At 44.3% G+C, this 19,649-nt stretch overlaps 1 protein-coding gene across 3 annotated transcripts in view; it reads right to left on the minus strand.

Annotated features, from left to right (window-relative positions):
• GPR155 (G protein-coupled receptor 155) overlaps positions 1-19,649 on the minus strand; it is a 38,836-nt gene that overhangs the window by 18,698 nt on the left and 489 nt on the right. For 2 of the 3 annotated variants that reach the window (XM_035135019.3, XM_035135034.3), the window contains exons 2-4: positions 14,214-14,721; positions 3,206-3,605; positions 2,288-2,453 (exon numbers count right to left, since the gene is read on the minus strand). In XM_035135019.3, the coding sequence (XP_034990910.3) occupies positions 2,288-2,453; positions 3,206-3,605; positions 14,214-14,685 (1,038 nt within the window). In that variant the 5' untranslated portion in view covers positions 14,686-14,721. Of the gene's footprint in view, positions 1-2,287; positions 2,454-3,205; positions 3,606-14,213; positions 14,722-19,016; positions 19,252-19,649 lie in introns of those variants that run through there. The other variant, XM_035135026.3, reaches the window with a different exon arrangement.

The raw sequence follows: 19,649 nt of genomic DNA on the forward strand, positions 1-19,649 counted from the left end.
TCAAGGAAGGAGAAATTTAGACAACCCAGCCATAACCTCTTGCTTCAACCAAATCCAATGCAATCCATAATGCATAATCCAAAAATGGGTTAAAGATGAAAAGGTTGACAACCACCAGTACCCCTTATTGTCAAAAAAATACCCCACACCTTTACCTTTGCAAAAAGGTAAAACAGTAAAATCGAGAAAAATTCACAACCGTGCTTTAAAATGTACAAGAGTTAAAATACTAAAACAGATTAAAATTATCTCAACTTGTTAAGCTTCTGTGTAAGCTTTTCTAAGCAAGGATGTTTTTAGCAGGTGCCGAAAAGAGTCCAATGAAGGCGCCTGACTTGATCTCAATGGGCAGGGAGTTCCAAAGGGCAGGTGCTGCCACACTGAATGGTGGAGTTCTTACAAATGCAGAACGGGGATTAGGAGGCACCTGTATTAGTGCAAATTCCCACTGATCGAAGCGGCCGAGTGGGCACATGTGGGGAAAGGAAATCTCACAGATAAACTGGTCCAAAGTTGCTAAGGGCTTTATATGCCAATAGTAACACCCTGAACGTATTTTTAAGGTGTTTCAAACCGTTTATATTGATAATTTCAATATTTCATGTTTTACTACAATCAAGTGGTATTTAAAGTTTGTTAAATAAATAATAATAAAACCGAACCAGTTAAGCGACCCTTGAACATCTGCAATAAGCCTCAAGAAGTAGAAATAACCAGTAATGTTTCATTATTATGAACAATACAGATTACTGTGTATGCGAGCCAAAATCTGACACATAACTAAATGTTCTTAGGCACAGTGAAATCAATAGGCACAAGTGTATTTAGCACTGTTATTAATTGTGACCCTTAATCTCTGAGCATGGTTAAGAAGCCAGGAATGCTTGCATAAGAAAAAACTGTTGGGAGTAACTGGACACGAGAAGGTGTTAATTTTCTTCATGAGCATAAACCACCCCATGAATGAGCTAATTGCGGGTGCAGAGTCAGCCAAGCCAGTTGCCATGTTAACAGCCCAGTGCCCTGACTCTGTGATTAATACATATCAGCTCAGCACTGTGTCTCTGTGAGTCAGTTAGCTGGTTGTCACTTGTCCAATGCTATGTCTTGAATTTCTGAACTTATATAGAGCAACTGAGATACAGATGTTTACAGATACACGCAAGTACAAAGCAGAAGCCTAGAGGCTGTATCTATATCTATATCCCTATCTATATCTAATAATAATAATAATAATAATAATAATAATAATAATAATAATAATAATATATTATTTACCCCGCCCATCTGGCTGGGCCTCCCCAGCCACTCTGGGCGGCTTCCAGCAGAAATATCGAAATACAATAATTTATTAAACATTAAAAGCTTCCCTAAACAGGGCTGCCTTCAGATGTCCTCTAAAAGTCTGGTAGTTGTTTTTCTCTTTGACATCTGGTGGGAGGGCGTTCCACAGGGCGGGTGCCACTACCGAGAAGGCCCTCTGCCTCGTTCCCTGTAACTTGGCTTCTCGCAGCGAGGGAACCGCCAGAAGGCCCTCGGCACTGGACCTCAGTGTCCGGGCAGAACGATGGAGGTGGAGACGCTCCTTCAGGTATACTGGACCGAGGCCGTTTAGGGCTTTAAAGGTCAGCACCAACACTTTGAATTATGCTCGGAAACGTACTGGGAGCCAATGTAGGTCTTTCAAGACCGGTGTTATGTGGTCTTGGCGGCTGCTCCCCGTCACCAGTCTAGCTGCCGCATTCTGGATTAATTGTAGTTTCCGGGTCACCTTCAAAGGTAGCCCCACGTAGAGCGCATTGCAGTAGTCCAAGCGAGAGATAACTAGAGCATGCACCCCTCTGGCGAGACAGTCTGCAGGCAGGTAGGGTCTCAGCCTGCGTACCAGATGGAGCTGATAAGCAGCTGCCCTGGATACAGAATTAACCTGCCCGCCTCCATGGACAGCTGTGAGTCCAAAATGACTCCCAGGCTGCGCACCTGGTCCTTCAGGGGCACAGTTACCCCATTCAGGACCAGGGAGTCCTCCACACCTGCCCGCCTCCTGTGCCCCACAAACAGTACTTCTGTCTTGTCAGGATTCAACCTCAATCTACATCCAGAACGGTTTTACTGAGCCTTATCTTCTGCAACAGTAACCTATCTAAACCTTTCTCAGCTTCTGTGTGGTGGCTGGCACTGGGAGCAACCACCACTGTGTGGATATCTCACCTGAGATTCCCAACAAAATCAATTTTTAGGTCTGCCCTAAGTTTACATTTGTTCACTAATTGTTCAGGAGACATACAATTTCGACTTCCATGTTGAACTGAGTTGCAAATATAGCTACACCAGGAGCTGATGGAAAGACGCCATACAGAAATGCATAGTTTGATAAACTGGTGTGGTTGACCGTGCTGTCGCTCTTGTCGAACAGTTCCACCATTTCCCTGCATAGAAGCGGCATCAACAGCCTACAACAAAGAAGGGGGAAAGGAAACACAAATTACCCAGCGCCAATCTTAATTCTTTTCTAACCTCAAAATGCAGCCGTAAGGAATACTGGAATGGAACAGCAGGAAAGGACAAAGAGATCTTTTGAACACACTACTCGCCACAATTCAATGCAAAGTTTTTAAACACCCTTAACACCCATTGAGACTTAAAAAGTGTCATGCTGGAGGAATTCCGCTTTAAATTTTGCCTGTGTGTTTTAAGTAGCTATGCTTGTGAAAATATTAGTTAATCAGATGATTCATCAGCTGCAGCTTTAGCTTAAGATGTAGATCTTGAGTCACCTACAGAGTGATCCCCTTAATTACAGTTTACGGATGCTTGATGAATTAAATCAAGCCACTTCCTCCTTTTCCTTTACAACCTTCACTAGCACCTCCACTGCTCCAGAAGGTTGGCCAAGAAATCACTCTCTCCACCTTTCCTTCCACCTTTCCTTCCTTTGATCCCTCTCTACTGGATCAAAAGCTCTCTCTGTGGATGGAAGGAATCTTTTCTTTAGCAGAAGGCAAAGTATAGATACAACCCAATGGGTACAAGAATTGTCCCCCAAACAGCCTAATATGTACTCCCAAAATGCTAACAGTTAACAGGAAAAAACAAATGTTGCGAGACCATTCCTGCACCAATTTCATACCGCTTCTATCTTATGAGAGAAGCTATGAACCCAATACCGAAAGTAATAGAAACATTGAAAGGGAATCAAACTTACAGTTTAGCTGTGATGAGAAGAATCAGTGCAACAAAAGTACCCTTCGTCAGCTTCTTTATTTGGCCCACCATTGTGAGGCCCAGATAAAAAAGTGCCGAGCCGGAAAATGAGCTGCCAAGTCCATCAAAGAAGTTTTCCAAATATTCGGGAATTTTTTGCTTAAGAATGAAGTTTGAGCCAATTCCTATGAAGACCATGAATACAATTGGGTTCTGCAGCACTCGAAGAAGCCCAAGTCCCACAATCTTGATTTTGCTGTGAGAGAGGTTGTGATTGTCTCGCGATTTCTGGATTTCACAGAAGATAAATCCTAAGGGATTTAGCATCATAAGAGATATTGGTGCAACTAGGTAAATGTACTGGAGATACTCTGGATATGTGGTTTGATATAAAGCTTCAACTACAAGAGAGAGATATGGAAAAAAGAGTTACTGACAATGATTTTAATGGAAATGTTTACACCCACACACATCACTCTATTCTCAAATATATGCAGTTTTTGAAAGTCACATGGGCAGAGATCCAAAGATTTTCACCCACAATCTACTGTTCATGCAGGAGAGCTCTCTTAGGCAAGCAAGCAATCATATTATACGTGTGTTGTGTGTGTGTGTGTGTGTGTGTGTGTGTGTGTGTGAGAGAGAGAGAGAGAGAGAGAGAGAGAGAGAGAGAGAGAGAGAGAGAAAGAAAGAAAGAAAGAAAGAAAGAAAGAAAATGAAGTGGGTGGTTTTATCTCACACAGCAACTTCAAAAAGTCATTTCGACTGCGCGATTAAAGAAATCAGTTGACTAAAATTGACACAATTAACCAACTGAGTCAAATGTGCATTAGTAAAATAGTTCTGAAACAAAAGAAACACAGAATTTATTTTTAGGTGCAGGAAAAAAAGTGTCGACAACATTGAATGGCTTAAAATCTTTCCATGCTAGATTGCTCTTCAGGCAAACTGATGCACTCTCTTTGCTCAGATCCTGAAGATTGTATGCAACTAAGCCTAGTGTTAGAAATCCCCCAGGCACCAGGCGAGTTTTGCGACTGGTGTGGGTCTAATTCTGACCACATGGAGCTCTCTAGATGCAGATGCCAGGTTGGCAAGTGCCATCTCTATCTGGCTGGCCCCTCCAGCTTTCTGAAGCAGGCAAGCAGAAGAGCCCATTGATTGCATTTCTATCCCTTCCTTTTCTACATAATTCACACACACACACCTGGCTTGATTAATCCATACAACAACCCTGTGAGGTAGGTAGAGAGGCCGCTGTGCCTGGCCCAAGGTCGCCCAGTGAGCTCCATGGTTTAGAGGGGATTTGAACTCTTGATCTCCCAGGTCCGAGTCCAACAGTCTAACAACTGCACTACCCTGGCTTCCTAGAGTACTTCTGCTTATGGGGCAGCTATATGAATTAAGCAGGTGAATAAATACGGGGAAAGCAAAATGTCACTTAAGAGAAGGATCTGAAATATTTGCCTTGAAGCTTGAATTTGTTTTATTCTGGATTATATTAATGTGTTGTAAACCACTTTGAGATTTTTCCCCCTTTATAATAATAATAACAACCACTTTCATTGGGGGGGGGTGCCTAGACATTCCGTTATGGCGACCATAACTCTGGTTTAAGGGGGCCATTTGTCAATTTGCTTATACAGTGTGAGTCCTTTAGAGCAGTGTTCCTCAACCTTGGGCCTCCAGCTGTTTTGGGACTACAACTCCCATCACCCCCAGCCACTGGTCCTGCTAGCTCAGGATGATGGGAGTTGTAGTCCCAAAACAGCTGGAGGCCCAAGGTTGAGGAACACTGCTTTAGAGTTCCACGGGGCCTCTTTTAAAAGACTCACCCTGCCCCATTTTTCAGCGACTCCCCGATCCTCTGGTGAGCTCTAATAAGAGTCCCGGAGAGAAAGGGTTGCAGTCGCGGGGGCCATTTTGGAGAACAGCGTTACCTCAGCGAAGTGAAGCTTCGAGTCCGGTGGTGGTGAGCGGCAGATTCTTCTAAATTTTTGATTTGGAAAAACCCGTGAGTAAAGTTTGAATATATAATATTGGACTGTAATTCGGTAACGGGAGCAAGGGGAAAAGAACGGAAGTCACCTTCTCCCACTGATTGATGCAAGAAGCAGTGCAATTGAAATGATGACCAGTCTCAGCGAAAAGCAGCTTATTATATGAACTCCTTCAGAGACTAAATGTAAAGAATTACCTCCGGTGGCAGGGTGAAGGAGAGAGACTTATTTTAAAGTTGATATTCCCTGCACCTTAGGAAAAGGAGAGCTTCTCCCTGCCCTGAAATCGGCAGCCCGGAGAGGACGGTAAGCTGACTGTGAAGATGGATGTCAATAAGGATTTGATACTTAAAAACCTTTTGATTGAATGTTTGAAACAATTTTAAAATCGAAGTTAGATACTACGGACAATATACAGTTTCCAGTTTGGATTTGCAATAATATATCTCTTTTGTAAACACCCCCTGGCTCTCAAGCCTCGCGCCATTCTCAGCAAGCTGGAACAATGGCAACAAAAGACTGCACATCTGCGTTCAAGGACAGAGTGATAAAACTCTTATGGGAACTTAGAATAGAAACGTACAAGACTCAGCAACAATTGTTGGAAATAAATCAAGATCTACAGGAGCTCAGAGAACGGGACTTACCAGAGGAAAAGGAGCAAGATTTGCAAAAAGAGGACTTGGTTAAAGAAGGAACACAAGAATTACAGGAAAAGGTTTCAACCGAAAAAAAGGCACAAGACGACGAGTGGCGGTATGAACTGAGCGATGGGAAAAAGGAAAACTTAAAGAACAAAGATGGATCACAGGAGTCAATAATGCAAGAGCTACAGGAGAGACAGAACACCCATGAGAAAAATGGCCAGCAAAGAAGAAAAGAAGACTCGGGATGGGGAGACAGAGGGGGTTGGTTTTTGAAACAGGTTAAAAAGGGGGTGGGTTGAAGGAAGATTGAATATCATTTTTGAGGACAGATAAAAAGGACTGACAACTGGACTGACGACTTTGGAACTTACTGGACTGGAAGGGAAAGGCCATGATCGGGGCGGGGAGGGGGAAAATTATGATTTTTAATCTGTGCAAATAAGAATAATAAAGAGAAGCTTTGGAGGATAAAAATAGGCAGGTCAAAAATAAAAGTAATGAGCAGATTTGTTTATGAAAAAGATTTAGAAAGATCAAGCTAGTTTGATTAAAGAGGATTTAAAAAGTGGGACAGTTTTTTATAATATAAGGTTAATTTTTTCTTGTAGAAATAGAATGGGAATAAGAATAAGAATACTGTTAACTAAGAATTGAAAATGGAAATCGGGATAGGGGGGAGGTTGGGGAAGTCATTTTTCTTTCATTTTTCCTTTTTTTTCCTTTTTTTTTGTCTTGCTTTTTTCAATTTGGAAATTGGCTGGATGGATGCCCTCCTCTTCGTTCCCTCTCTTGGAGTCTCCTGGTGGCAGGGGGGGATTCTGGGGGGGGAGGGAGGGGTGGGGGAGAAACCCAGCCATAAAAGGAAACACTGCCGGCTGCCTGCCTTTCGGGGGTCCCTCTGGTGGGAGAAGAGGGCCCTGGGAGGGTGGGTGGAAGCCAGTGGTAAACATGCAATGTTGTATCTTTTGTTTTTGTTTTTGTTTTGTAAAAAATCAATAAAATATAATTTAAAAAATAAAATAAAAGACTCACCCTGCATATCCGACTAAGTCCTACTCAGAGTGTTGGAAGGGACTACAAAGGTCATCCAGTCCAACCCCCTGCAATATCTTTTGCCCAACGTGGGGCTTGAAACCATGACCCTAAGTTTAGAGAGTCTACTACCTTTGGATACCGCCCCCTGTATTTTGATAAACAATCCAGCACTCCCATTAGGTCTGCCCTCATTCCATTGTTGAAACCGCATTCACATTGTGCTACACTCAGGATAACAACAACAACAACAACAACAACAATTTATTATTTATACCCTGCCCATCTGGCTGGGTTTCCCCAGCCACTCTGGGCGGCTCCCAACATAATATTAAAAACATGATAAAACATCAAATATTAAAAGCTTCCCTAAGCAGGGCTGCCTTCAGATGTCTTCTCAAAGTCAGATAGTTGCTTATTTCCTTGACATCTGATGGGAGGGTGTTCCACAGGACAGGCGCCACTACTGAGAAGGCCCTGTGCCTGGTTCCCTGTAACCTCATTTCTCGCAGTGAGAGAACCACTGGAAGGCCCTTGGCGCTGGACCTTAGCGTCCGGGCTGAACGATGGGGGTGGAGACGCTGCTTCAGGTATACTGGGGCCGAGACTGTTTAGGGCTTTAAAGGTCAGCACCAACACTTTGAATTGTGCTTGGAAACTTACTGGGAGCCAATGTAGGTCTTTCAGGACCGGTGTTATACGGTCTTGGCAGCCGGTACCAGTCACCAGTCTAGCTGCCACATTCTGGATTAGTTGCAGTTTCCGGGTCACCTTCAAAGGTAGCCCCATATAGAGCGCATTGCAATAGTCCAAGCGGGAATAAAATACCAAGCGTTGGACTGTATCCCTCCCATCTCCATGAACAAATGGTCACAATCTAATAGAATGCTTTCCGGTGCAAAATGCATTACCAGCATAGGCTTCCGCCTCCAGCATGTGTAAACGCCGTCTTTCAAATTTAGGTCCATACAAATCTGGGTCCATACAAATCAATGAGGCCCTGATCATTAAACCAGACGTCTGAAGCTACTACTTAAAGCTTCAAGGAGAAGGCCACTTGGCTTCTGTCCACCACATCTTCTTTATGCACTCATCTGTACATTCAAGAGTACTACCGGACTGTAAAGAGATTGGCAACTGAAAGTCCTAGAAATTTTGCTGCCTTAGCTAACTATTCACAACCCTGTTTAATCTACGGGCAGAGTTCAAGCGTTTGCTGCTGGCATATTAACCTGTGACTCTGTTGTACGTCCTTATCTGCAGGGATTATGTGGCGGCAATAAAATATCCCAGGCAGTTATGCTGGTGACATTAAGCGCTTGCAGGAAAGAGCAGATGCTTTGCAGAACGCCTGTTAAAACGCTACTGGTGCTATTCCAAAACACGGTTAACTGCAAAACAACAGAAGAAGAAGTAATATAAAAGACAGTATGAAGCACACACCAAAGTCTGTGAGAGGAAATGTGCCCTAGGGAGTCCAGTTACACAGCATGGAGTTTGGTGATAGGCTGTGGTATCAGCTGCTATTCAAACACACAAAGAGAAGTGGCAAAGCTTCACCTTGAACCAGTTGAGAGTAAGGGAAGTCTTGGGCTAAATAAATATAGCACTGCATATAGCCTGGCTCTTTAATTTGCCACCTTAGAAGCACAGGAGGTGAGGAAAAAGGGGCATCTATGGTAAAGAACATGCTAGCAAGCCACATTATGGCATGAAGATGACAAGTGTCAGCCCAGAAACCGAAAGCATTGACAGAAAGCAAAATGCACCCCCCTCTAGCCAAAACCCAAATAACATTTTTTATGGCAGGGGTCCACAGACTACGGCCCGCGGGCCAGATGCGTCCCAATTGGCCTCCCAATCCGGCCCGCGACGACCCCTGCTGCCCGCTCTTGTGGCGCGCTGCGCGGCGGCGCTATTCCAGATCTGAAAAAAACTGCCGAAAAACGTTTCTGCGCATGCGTATGGGCCTCTCCCGACCCAGAAGAGGTCATTTCCGGTGCACTTCCGGGTTGGGGGAGGTGCACTTCCGGGTCGGGGAGGCCCATACGCATGCGCACAAACAATTTTCGGTGATTTTTTTCGGCCTGGAAGCGCGCCAGCAAATGGGTGTGCACATGCGCACTGGCGCGCACTCCCCCGCCCTCTGGCCCGTCGCGCAATCGGCACGGCGGGCACCGGCCCAAAGTAAGTCTGGGGACCCCTGTTTTATGGTGTCACTGAACTGCAACCAAACACTCAATGTAGCTCGCAAAATATTTAAAGTAAACAATGCAAACATATTAAAACTGTACTTGGAGTGTGTGTGTGTCCAAAACTCCTCAAAGGAACAACAGATCCGCAGCATGCCTCCCTAAGCAGGAAGTAATTTACGTACACAAATGTGACACCACCACAGAGAAGGCTGTAACATAAACGCCAAGGCCACTCCCTTGAGCTGCCACTGTTTTATATGAGAGAGGGCATTTCTATAGGAGAGTCCTACAGAGACATAGAGCCTAGGGCTTGCCGATCAGAAGGTTGGCGGTTCGAATCCCCGCGACGGGGTGAGCTCCCGTTGCTCAGTCCCAGCTCCTGCCAACCTAGCAGTTCAAAAGCACGTCAAAGTGCGAGTAGATAAATAGGTACTGCTGCAAGTGGAAAGGTAAACGGTGTTTTCGTGTGCTGCTCTGGTTCTTTGTCATGCTGGCCACATGACCTGGAAGCTGTACGCCGGCTCCCTTGGCCAATAACGCGAGATGAGCGCCGCATCCCCAGCGTCGGTCACGACTGGACCTAATGGTCAGGGGTCCCTTTACCTATACTGTAGAGATATAAAGATTGTGCCTGAAAACAATTCTGGCAGTCCACGAAGCTTTTCTAGCTATCACAACAGCTCAGCATTCCTCTTTGCAAACATAGGGAGAGAAGCCCAGGTGCTCCCCTATTTGGTAGAAGAAATCCAGGAAATTAAGCCAAAGGGATTCAAACTGCACTTATCTTTGCAGCAACAGGTTTCATATCTTACAAGTCGTCTACATATTCTCAAACCTGACACAAACAACTTCACTGGGGATTTTTGGAGAAGAGGTCAGACCCTATATGCAAAAAAAAAAAAAAAAAAAACCCTCATATGTCTTGAAAAAACTCCCAGCTGCATTGGATTTCTAAAATGCTCAAAACTCCATTTTCCCTCAGAAAGTCACATGTTCCATTTTGTTTACAATTTCTCCGCTCAGCATAATTGGAATTACTCATGGTATGTGGTGCTTAAAGCATACCTAACTAATGTTTAACTATGTCCTGTTAAGTACCTTTTAATGATGGGAGTCAAAAACCACCAGGATTCGCAGAGCCAATATTTTCCTGCCACATTGCGCCATTCAGGGACTCTGAGCTTACCTCTCCCAGCTGAGAAGCATGATCTCTTCAAACAGATTAGCTGTTATATGCTCTTAAATCCGGGTGGGGCAGAGAGAGAACGTAACCTTAAGACAGGGGTCCCCAAACTAAGGCCCGGGGGCCGGATGCGGTCCAATCGCCTTCTATATCCAGCCCGCGGACAGTCCGGGAATCAGCATGTTTTCACATGTTTAAAATGTGTCCTTTTATTTAAAACTAGTGTAATTCAGCCCGTTCAATAAACGGGCGCTAGAACATCCCGGGGTTCAGACCTGTCCTTGCTGTCGGCAGCAGGGGGACAGGAATGAAGGAGGAGAAAGCAGCCCTTTCTCCTCCTTCGTTCCTCTCCCCCTGCCGCCGACAAGAAGGAGACTCCCGGGGTGCGGAGAAGCGCTTGCACAGCGCTTCTTCGAACCCCTCCACCTGTCCTTGCTGGACGCACACACACACGCCCCCCCCGCCAATGCTTAGTGCAGCCGGGAGCGGCGGTTGGCAGCCGCAGCGAAACAGTAGGTGGGAGGGTGGGGAGAGCGTGCGCGTGTGCGTCCAGTCTCTGCGTCCAATCCCTGTGTCCCTGGGGCACGTGCACAGTAGCGCAAACCCAGGGACACAGGGAATACTGGACGCAGAGACACTTGCATATTATTATATAGGATGCATCTCTGGGTTATTTGTGGGGTCTGCCTGGTGTTTTTATACGAGTAGAATGTGTCCTTTTATTTAAAATGCATCTCTGGGTTATTTGCAGGGCATAGGAATTCATTCATTTCCCCCCCCAAAATATAGTCCGGCCCCCCACAAGGTCTGAGGGACAGTGGACCGGCCCCCTGCTGAAAAAGTTTGCTGACCCCTGCCTTAAGAGAACCGGTCCTAAAACATTTCTCCCCCCCTGCATGGACCACTTGAAAACTGCAGAGGGATATTAGTAGACCACTGAATGAGCTACTTTTCTTCTTCAGCACTGCCTTTGTCAAAACCAGCACCATGTTATGAGAGTCACAGGCGGGCCTCGTTCTCAGTTGCCAGAGAAAATAAGTGGAGAGCCACACAGATTCTTGAGTGTTCCATCAGTGCTCCAGAGATTACCAGAGTGATCACCAGAGTGGAGCATGTGGATCACTATGTGATGGTCTGTCTCAGAACACAGAGGAACTGTGCTGTTGGCATTTGTCAGTTTCGAGAAACAACGGATTGCACTTCCAGGAGTTAAGGCAAACTGCTGCATCAGCAGCATCGAAGTGACCTCCCTGGGGTACAAGCCTGGGCAGTGAGTAGGGTGGTCTTGGGCTGGCTAGATGACAAGGCCTTGCTAATGTGGTCCAAAGGAAAGCAGAGCAATGTGTTCGGCACCATTGTGGCTTTAGGAGTTGCCGGGAGGAGCCAACCAACCGTCTTAGGAGCTCTATTTTGGATTTGTGTAGGGTTTCCTCCTTAGCCTTTTCTTGTCCCGAAGATATTCCACAAGGCAGCGGAATACCAGCCATCTAAATCAGGATAGTCTTAGCAAGATTGGTCAATGTTAAGAAGAAAACTCAGTAGTCTCTTCTGAAGTGTATGCAACACACACACACACACACACACACACACACTGAACTAAACTAAACTAAACTAAACTCAAGGCTGTAGACTACAATTCTGCACACATGCAGAAATGCCACTGCATACAGAATTCTATTGAACTCTGCTTTTTAAGTATAAAGCTTCAATCGCATTAAAAAAAAATCACTCTCTCTCCCCATCACTAGCAGATGCAGGAACAAATTAGGCATACTGACTTCATACTGATTTCTAAAATTCCCTATCATTCTGTCTCACTGATGACCACTCCGCTGAAGTGATTTAATCACATTCACTTAAACTTAAGCACTAATGGCAACTAATCCAACTAGCTGAAGGGGAAAACAAACAAACAAAATCCAAAAAAGAAAAAAGAAAAAAAGAATGACTTGGAATGAACTTCAAGCTTCTTTGATCAAAACAGTCAAGGCTCCACACATCCTGGGTCAATCCACTTTGCAAGCTTTGTTTTTGTTCTGTTTTCTAAAAGTAGAACACAGCTGGTAAGATCTGGGCACAAGCAGAAACATTCACCTGCTCACCAAGACAAAAGCCTCTCAACCTACAGTTCTATAGGCAGGCATGCTGCCAAAATTGCATCGAAGTCAAAAGGGATCGATCAATTTAACTGTGTCAAGGCCATTCACAAAAAGCAGTCATCATCTGAACAGGCCCCAAGACAGAAAGGCGCCTCTTTCTGCTGGATCAAGTGAATATTGCCAACAACGCTAAAAGCCCAATCCTGAGTTATCCCCTAACAAGTGTTTTCAGTGAGGCACAATGACTTCTCCAACAGTATACAGCACCATAGGAGCATGCATGAGTTGTATCCAAAGGTGCGCAGGAATTTTTGCTGACGGAAAGTTGCTGTACACCTTGTTCTAGAATACAGTGGTACCTCGGTTTAAGTACACAATTGGTTCCGGAAGTCTGTACTTAACCTGAAGCGAACTTTCCCATTGAAAGTAATGGAAAGTGGATTAATCCATTGCAGACGGGTCCGCGGAGTACTTAAACTGAAGTGTACTTAACCTGAAGCGAACTTTCCCATTGAAAGTAATGGAAAGTGGATTAATCCGTTCCAGACGGGTCCGCGGAGTACTTAAACTGAAAGTACTCAAACCAAAGTGTACTTAAACCGAGGTATGACTGTATTGCACAACAAAAATGAAACTAAATCCCAATATATTAATCCACTTGTACAGCAAGTTGTACAGGCTGGGCAACTTCTTGCCCAACCAAAAGCATGAGAACAGTTATAGGACCTTCCTATTATATCACCAGATAAGCCTTTGTGTACACATTTGCAGAACAGTGCCAATGGCCACTTCCCTCGCTTGTGGTTTTTTCTTTTTCTTTTTTGCCGGGGGGGGGGGGGCATCCAACCAATTCTCTGCGACAGGGAGCCAAACATTCTCAATCTTTGTGTGTGAAGACCTTAGACGTAAGTAAGCAAGCATCACAGCTAGTTAAAGTAACTGCTGCGTACAAAATAATTGCCTGAACTAAATTACTAAAGAGTGATCCTGGATACAGACTCTAAAAGAAAGAACTCTTCCCATTTTAGCCACGTTAACATAGATTTGGATGGAACACCGCTTGTGGAAGAGGACAGACGGCAGTTTCAGCTTCCCTTCTTTCTGCAGACCACTCTGCCACCTAAAAACAGAGGGTCCTCTGGAATGGCGTGGGGGGAAAAAATCACCAAAAACTACTTCTCCTTCTGTTAGCTGAAGCTTCCAGAGAATGCAAACTCTTTCCATGAATGGAGGGGGTTCTCCTAGTCATTCCCACTGGGAATGTTTAGTCTGTCTACCTACCCATGGACCATTATTGCCATTCACCCCAGAAAATCAACACAAGAACTGGAAAAATAAGAAGTATTCAACTGGATCAATTTTTTTGGTGGCAAAGAAATGAAAAAGTTATAGGGCTGCCAAGAACACCTTACATTGAAAACATGCCTTCTCACTGAACAATTCTGAGTGAAACTGACAGACAACAACAACAACTATTTGGGTAGGTTGCACACATTTCAGCCTTCAGAAACCCCCAATGAAATTTAAAAACAACAACACTGCAGAACATGTCTTTGCTTATTAGAGTGGCTGGGGTAACCCAACCAGACGGGTGGAGTATAAATAATGAAATTATTATTATTATTATTATTATTATTATTATTATTATTATTTCATCAGTTCTGCTTCATGTGACTCATAGTGCAGCAGAATGTGCTTTTTCTCAAATTCAAATGCACAAATTGGCAGCTGTAACAACAGTCTGTTGTTACACTGTGTACATTAATTCAAACAAGTCACTATGCATTCCTAGGGCACAAAGCGTTATGAAACAATCTCATTACAAACAAGTTATACGTAAATTTGTTTCTTACCTATAGGATAGCCCAGTGCAAAGTCATTGCTCTGAGTAGCAAAAATAGGAAACAGTCCAGCTCTGCTAAACCGCCTTTCAGGAGTAGCTATCAAGAGTGTTAAAATGCAGACCAAGGAGAACACTGATGCTTTGGCAACCAGGATGCTGTATAAGAAGGACCAATTCACATTGGAAAAATTCAGTAGAACCATGTTTTTGAACAATAAAGCTGGGAGTGCAAAGCAGGAGACAAAGTTTCCGAGTCCTTTGGCCTGAGTTGATGTGATTATGTTAACTCTTCCAGCTATATATCCACAAAGGATTATTCCAAAGCATTGTAACAAGGCTGGGAAAAGCTTGCTTATTGACATAGAAGGAGAATTGCTGGTGAAGTTCAGCTGGTACCCAAATCTGCCTGAAAGCAGATTGGACATATTGGCTGAAGAAGAGGGGTTCTTTGTGCTGACATACGTGTAAATATCCATATTCATTCAGCGCTTCTGAAAACGTAGCATGTGGATTCTGATCTGTAAAACAAGGAAGGCAGCGTCCGTTATTGTATTGCAGTGAGATTGAGAAAGCCCCTCACATTGCAGTAAAATGGAACGAAAACAGGAACCCTAAAAGGGAACTGGAAGTAGGCGTCAAGGTCAATAGGGAGCCGAAATAAATATTATTCCATTGAAAGAAAAGATAAGATAGCACACCTAAAGAACTGTTATCCTTAAGATAACACAACTTCTCCATAAGAAAAGAAATGTTTGTCTAGATTTTATTTATGTTAAAATACCAAAACATGATTTTCAGAAGTTTATTTTTTCTTCTGTTTTCCTATAATCAAACTATTTCAGCAAGTTTTATGATTTCAATCATTTCAATCAGGTCACCGAAGCATGCCATATTGAAGAATCAAAATTGGGGGGGGGGGGGAAGGATTCTGGGCTGCATCAGTAGCGGAAGCCATAATACAATAATTTGTCATGCAATCAGTGTAGAGACAAGACCGTTTATCACATCATAAAGGGAACATTGTACATGTTCAGCCACACATGCATCTCCAGGGCAAACAAGAAGATGCCCTGGTCATCCAGTTCCAATGGAGTCGCGGTATCAGCAAGATCTTCCCTCACAGAAAACGCATGAAACTTGCCATTCCCATGATGCACCTGGCTAGCTAGCTGCTATTATAAGCTGCTGCAGATGGGCAAATTGTGCTTCTCTCAGCCTAACTGCCATGTCACTGTTGTATGGGCAGTTCATTTATTATACAGTGGCATGCTGGTGATCCAGAGGAGCAAAATAATATCACACAAGCCACAGAATGTTGCGAGTCAGGATTACCCTCAAAGATAAAAAGGGTGGAGAGAGCGAAGTGGCCTGCTTGAGCCCCACATGTCTGGGTGGCACCAAGAACAGGAATCTTCTTGTTAGGGTGTTAGGATGCTGTGCAACTTTTGATTTTGATTTTGTTATTTACAGGTCACCATTGCCAATACAGGTGGTAGAATGCCTATGAGTTAGAAGGCAAAACATAGCCCGCTCAAATTAAGATAGTGGTGTCTATATATTTAGGACACTCCTTGCATACATACATAAAGTTGTACATAATAAACAAACAAACAAACAAACAAACAAACAGCTCGGCAAAGGCCAAGCATGCCGAGTGGATTCTAGGAGCCATGGAATGTTAGAATGTTGGACGACAGCATTCATGGGTCTAGCCAGGATTTTTGTTAGGGAGGGGGCAGGACTTTTGTTGGGCAGGGCAGAATTGACATGATTGCTCAGTTAGTTAAGTATTTCTATTGTTTTACTTAATCGGGGGGGGGGGGGCAACTGCCCTCCTTTAGCTAAACCATGTCAGCATTATAGGCTGGAATCCTGAAGAACAACATTCTTCTTAAGAGGTATGGCTGTACCCCAAAATGTTGTAGCTGGTTCAGCTTGTATTCCCTATACAGTATAGGCCAGGCATAGGCAACCTTGGCTCTCCAGATGTTTTGGAACTACAACTCTCATGATCCCTAGCTAACAGGGCCAGTGGTCAGGGATCATGGGAGTTGTAGTTCCAAAACATCTGGAGAGCCAAGGTTGCCTATGCCTGGTATAGGCGAATACAGTCGTACCTTGGTTTTCAAACAGCTTAGCTCTCGAATGTTTTGGCTCCTGAAGGCCGCAAACCCGGAAGTGACTGTTCTGGTTTGCGAACTATTTTTGGAAGCCGAATGTCCAACAGGGCTTCCGATTGGCTGCAGGAGCTTCCTGCAGCCAATCAGAAGCCGATTGGCTGCAGGAGCTTCCTGCAGCCAATCAGAAGCCGCGCTTTGGTTTCTGTATTTTTTGGAAGTCAAACCGACTTCCAGAATGGATTCCGTTCGACTTCAATGGTACGACTATACTCAGGAATATGCAGATCAACTGCGCTTTGGAAGGATTCATGATTATGGGCAAAGCAGAGATTCTTGTGTAAACTGTAGGTACAGCACCAAAAATCTGTCTGTATTTAGTTTCCATTGTGAATAAAAAGCTGTGGTTTTATATGCATACTCACAAATAGTAATATATTGGGGGGTGGGGCTGATTGTTACAGAAAGGTGATCATTCCAGTCTCATTCACATTTAAGATGTCTGTTAGGCCTTAATTTGGGTAACTTTGGGCAAGTATCAAACTGAAACAAGATGCCCTAAAGTGTTATCGTAAGACAAGTGTACGAAATGTCAAAGAGGACAACGTTTCTACAACAAAAGAATCTTTGTAGATTATCTACAAAGCATAACAATCATAAAAATATTATTCTCCCCAGATGGCAACAACCATCTTTAGACCCCTGGCTTGTATACTAATAGCACAGTCAAATGTTACGGAAGTCACACCTTTCACATAAAATTGTGTATTATCATATGAATTAAGTTCTCAGAAAGGCTCCTAACATTTGCACCCTAGATGTGAAGGGTCAACATTAATCTCTTATACAAATAGGAGGCCTGAGTAAACATCAGGTTTCCTTACTAATTCTGTTGACAAAGCAAAGGTCTGACCTGTCCATTTTCATTCATTATGCCCTTATGAATCTAAGGTCCCAGTCGTCACTTAAGTCTTGCCAAAGGACAGGTGTGACAGTAGACTGCTGCCAAGTTCTCCTACTGAATCTTCTTTCCTCCATGGTGGGGCAAGCCTCTCAAAGTCATGTTTTGTCCAAGAGACTGCTGGCCACCAAGGTCAAATACAGTATATCAAGAATGCTACTGTAGATGGCAACCTATCTTTTTTCTTTCATTGTGGTGTCATCTTTTTAGCAGGAGTGAGGAAGACAGCTTTTAACCTTCGCCCAACAGCAGCCAGGGACCAAACCGCACAGCATTACGTAACTTCACCCCACCCCACCCCGGTTACCTTTTCTAGCAGTAAGGTAAAGGTACCCCTGACCATTAGGTCCAGTCGCGGACGACTCTGGTATCTCGCTCTATAGGACGAGGGAGCTGACGTTTGTCCGCAGTTTTTCCAGGTCATGTTGCCAGCATGACTAAGCCGCTTCTGGCGAACCAGAGCAGCGCACGGAAACGCCGTTTACCTTCCCGCCGGAGTGGTACCTATTTATTTACTTGCACTTGATGTGCTTTCGAACTGCTAGGTGGGCAGGAGCTGGGACCGAACAACGGGAGCTCACCCCATCGTGGGGATTCGAACCGCCGACCTTCTGACTGGCAAGCCCTGGGCTCTGTGGTTTAGACCACAGCGAAAATAGGACCACAATAAGTCATCAGTGCCAAAAGGCCTAGTTGGTCAGACTACGACCAAATTCACATCTTCAATGGCCATTAAAAAGAGAGTGTTCGGTCAGTCACACTCTCATAGAATATTCTGCTTTACAAACCTAGCACAAGGATGATGACGATGACGATAATAATAATAATAATAATAATACTGGATGGAAATTCCTGTTTCTGCTTTGCCACTTGAGAACATAGGCTGAACTGAACTGGGCTGACAAAAACAACCATCCTAGAGATTTGCCAGTTCTATGCACTGTATTCAAACAGTGCCAATGGACCAGATGGTGATATGCTGTGATATTCACAAACAGCCCTGTTTATGATCAAGCATGCAAGTCTCACTGAAATCATGCCATATTAATAAATAATCATGCCATATTAATAAATAATAAAAAATAAAAACACCACCTAAATACCTGGAGTATAATATCAAAACCCTATAAATATTATTTGTAGGGCTGCTGCCCATAGCTGCCAAGTTATCCCTTTTTTTAAGGGATTTTCCCTTATGCTGAATAGGCTTCCTCGCGAGAAAAGGGAAAACTTGGCAGCTATGCTGCTGCCTAGTTAAGAAAGAATGGTTGATTGATTATATGAACTTTAATTGGCTGCCCAATTAAATCCAGATATGTAAACAAAAGAGGGTTCTAAAGAAATATATGCTTGCTTCATTTTTAGATGACACACACATGTACCACTTCAAGCATATTGCCTCACATATAGGAAGGAATGCTTGTCAAGGTTGTACATTGTTATATATGGTTTACGTAGCATCGAAAGCAGTCAAACATTTTAAAGTCCAAGACACTACCCTAAGACCAAGTAACTGCAACTTGGAAGAAGAACATAACAAAATATTTTACTGCACGTGAACACCAGTTATGACTAAATGCTGCAGTTACACCCCCAAAGTGGTGGAAAATACCTACTCAACCCACAAAAAAATAAATCTGCTGATTTAAATAGGAACAGGATGCACCTAACTTTCTGCCGACTTTAAGAAAACTCATGATTCCCCTCATCTGTAAAAGGGGGAACTGATATTCACCATGACCTTATGGAACCAGATACCCAGCTGTTCTCTTCTTGAAGAAGAAAAAGGAACACCTCTTCGGTTGGTTTCAAGTGGTGCAGATAGGGCGATTTAAAGGGAAACCACACAAATGCTTTGTAAATTGCCCCCCCCCCCCGACTTCGCTTATCCGGTTTGCAACGCGCGAAAAGGCGGGCCGAGATGCAAACCGCAGCAAGGCTGCGATTACTGTATACTTGATTTAAAGGGAAAGGGGTCGCCGCCGCCGCCGCCGCCAATCCGCCCGCGGCAAACGGCGTCGGAAGCGCCTTGAACCCACCCCGAAAGACGCGCCGCAACCAATGGGATCCTGTTTACGAGCGAGAGCGATTTGCTGGTGGAGAGTTTGAGCTGACGCGGCGGCCCTCGCGCGCCGGCAGACAAACCCGGAGGGGAGAGAACCTTAAAAGCAGACGCAACACGCGTTTTCAACCACATGGCAACCTTAACCAGAGGGCAGGAGTCGCCCCCACAACTGCACCGACACCAATAAAAGCCGTACACAGACACGGGGTACCCAGAAACCCCGTAAATGCAAAGTCACCTGGCAAATGCAAAGTCATACAGTCCCAAGCCTTCGCGCGCTGGCCCTTTCGGGGGTGGCTTCAC

This window comes from Zootoca vivipara, chromosome 1, assembly GCF_965207765.1.
Source record: "Zootoca vivipara chromosome 1, rZooViv2.hap1.1, whole genome shotgun sequence".
Lineage (NCBI taxonomy): Eukaryota > Metazoa > Chordata > Lepidosauria > Squamata > Lacertidae > Zootoca > Zootoca vivipara.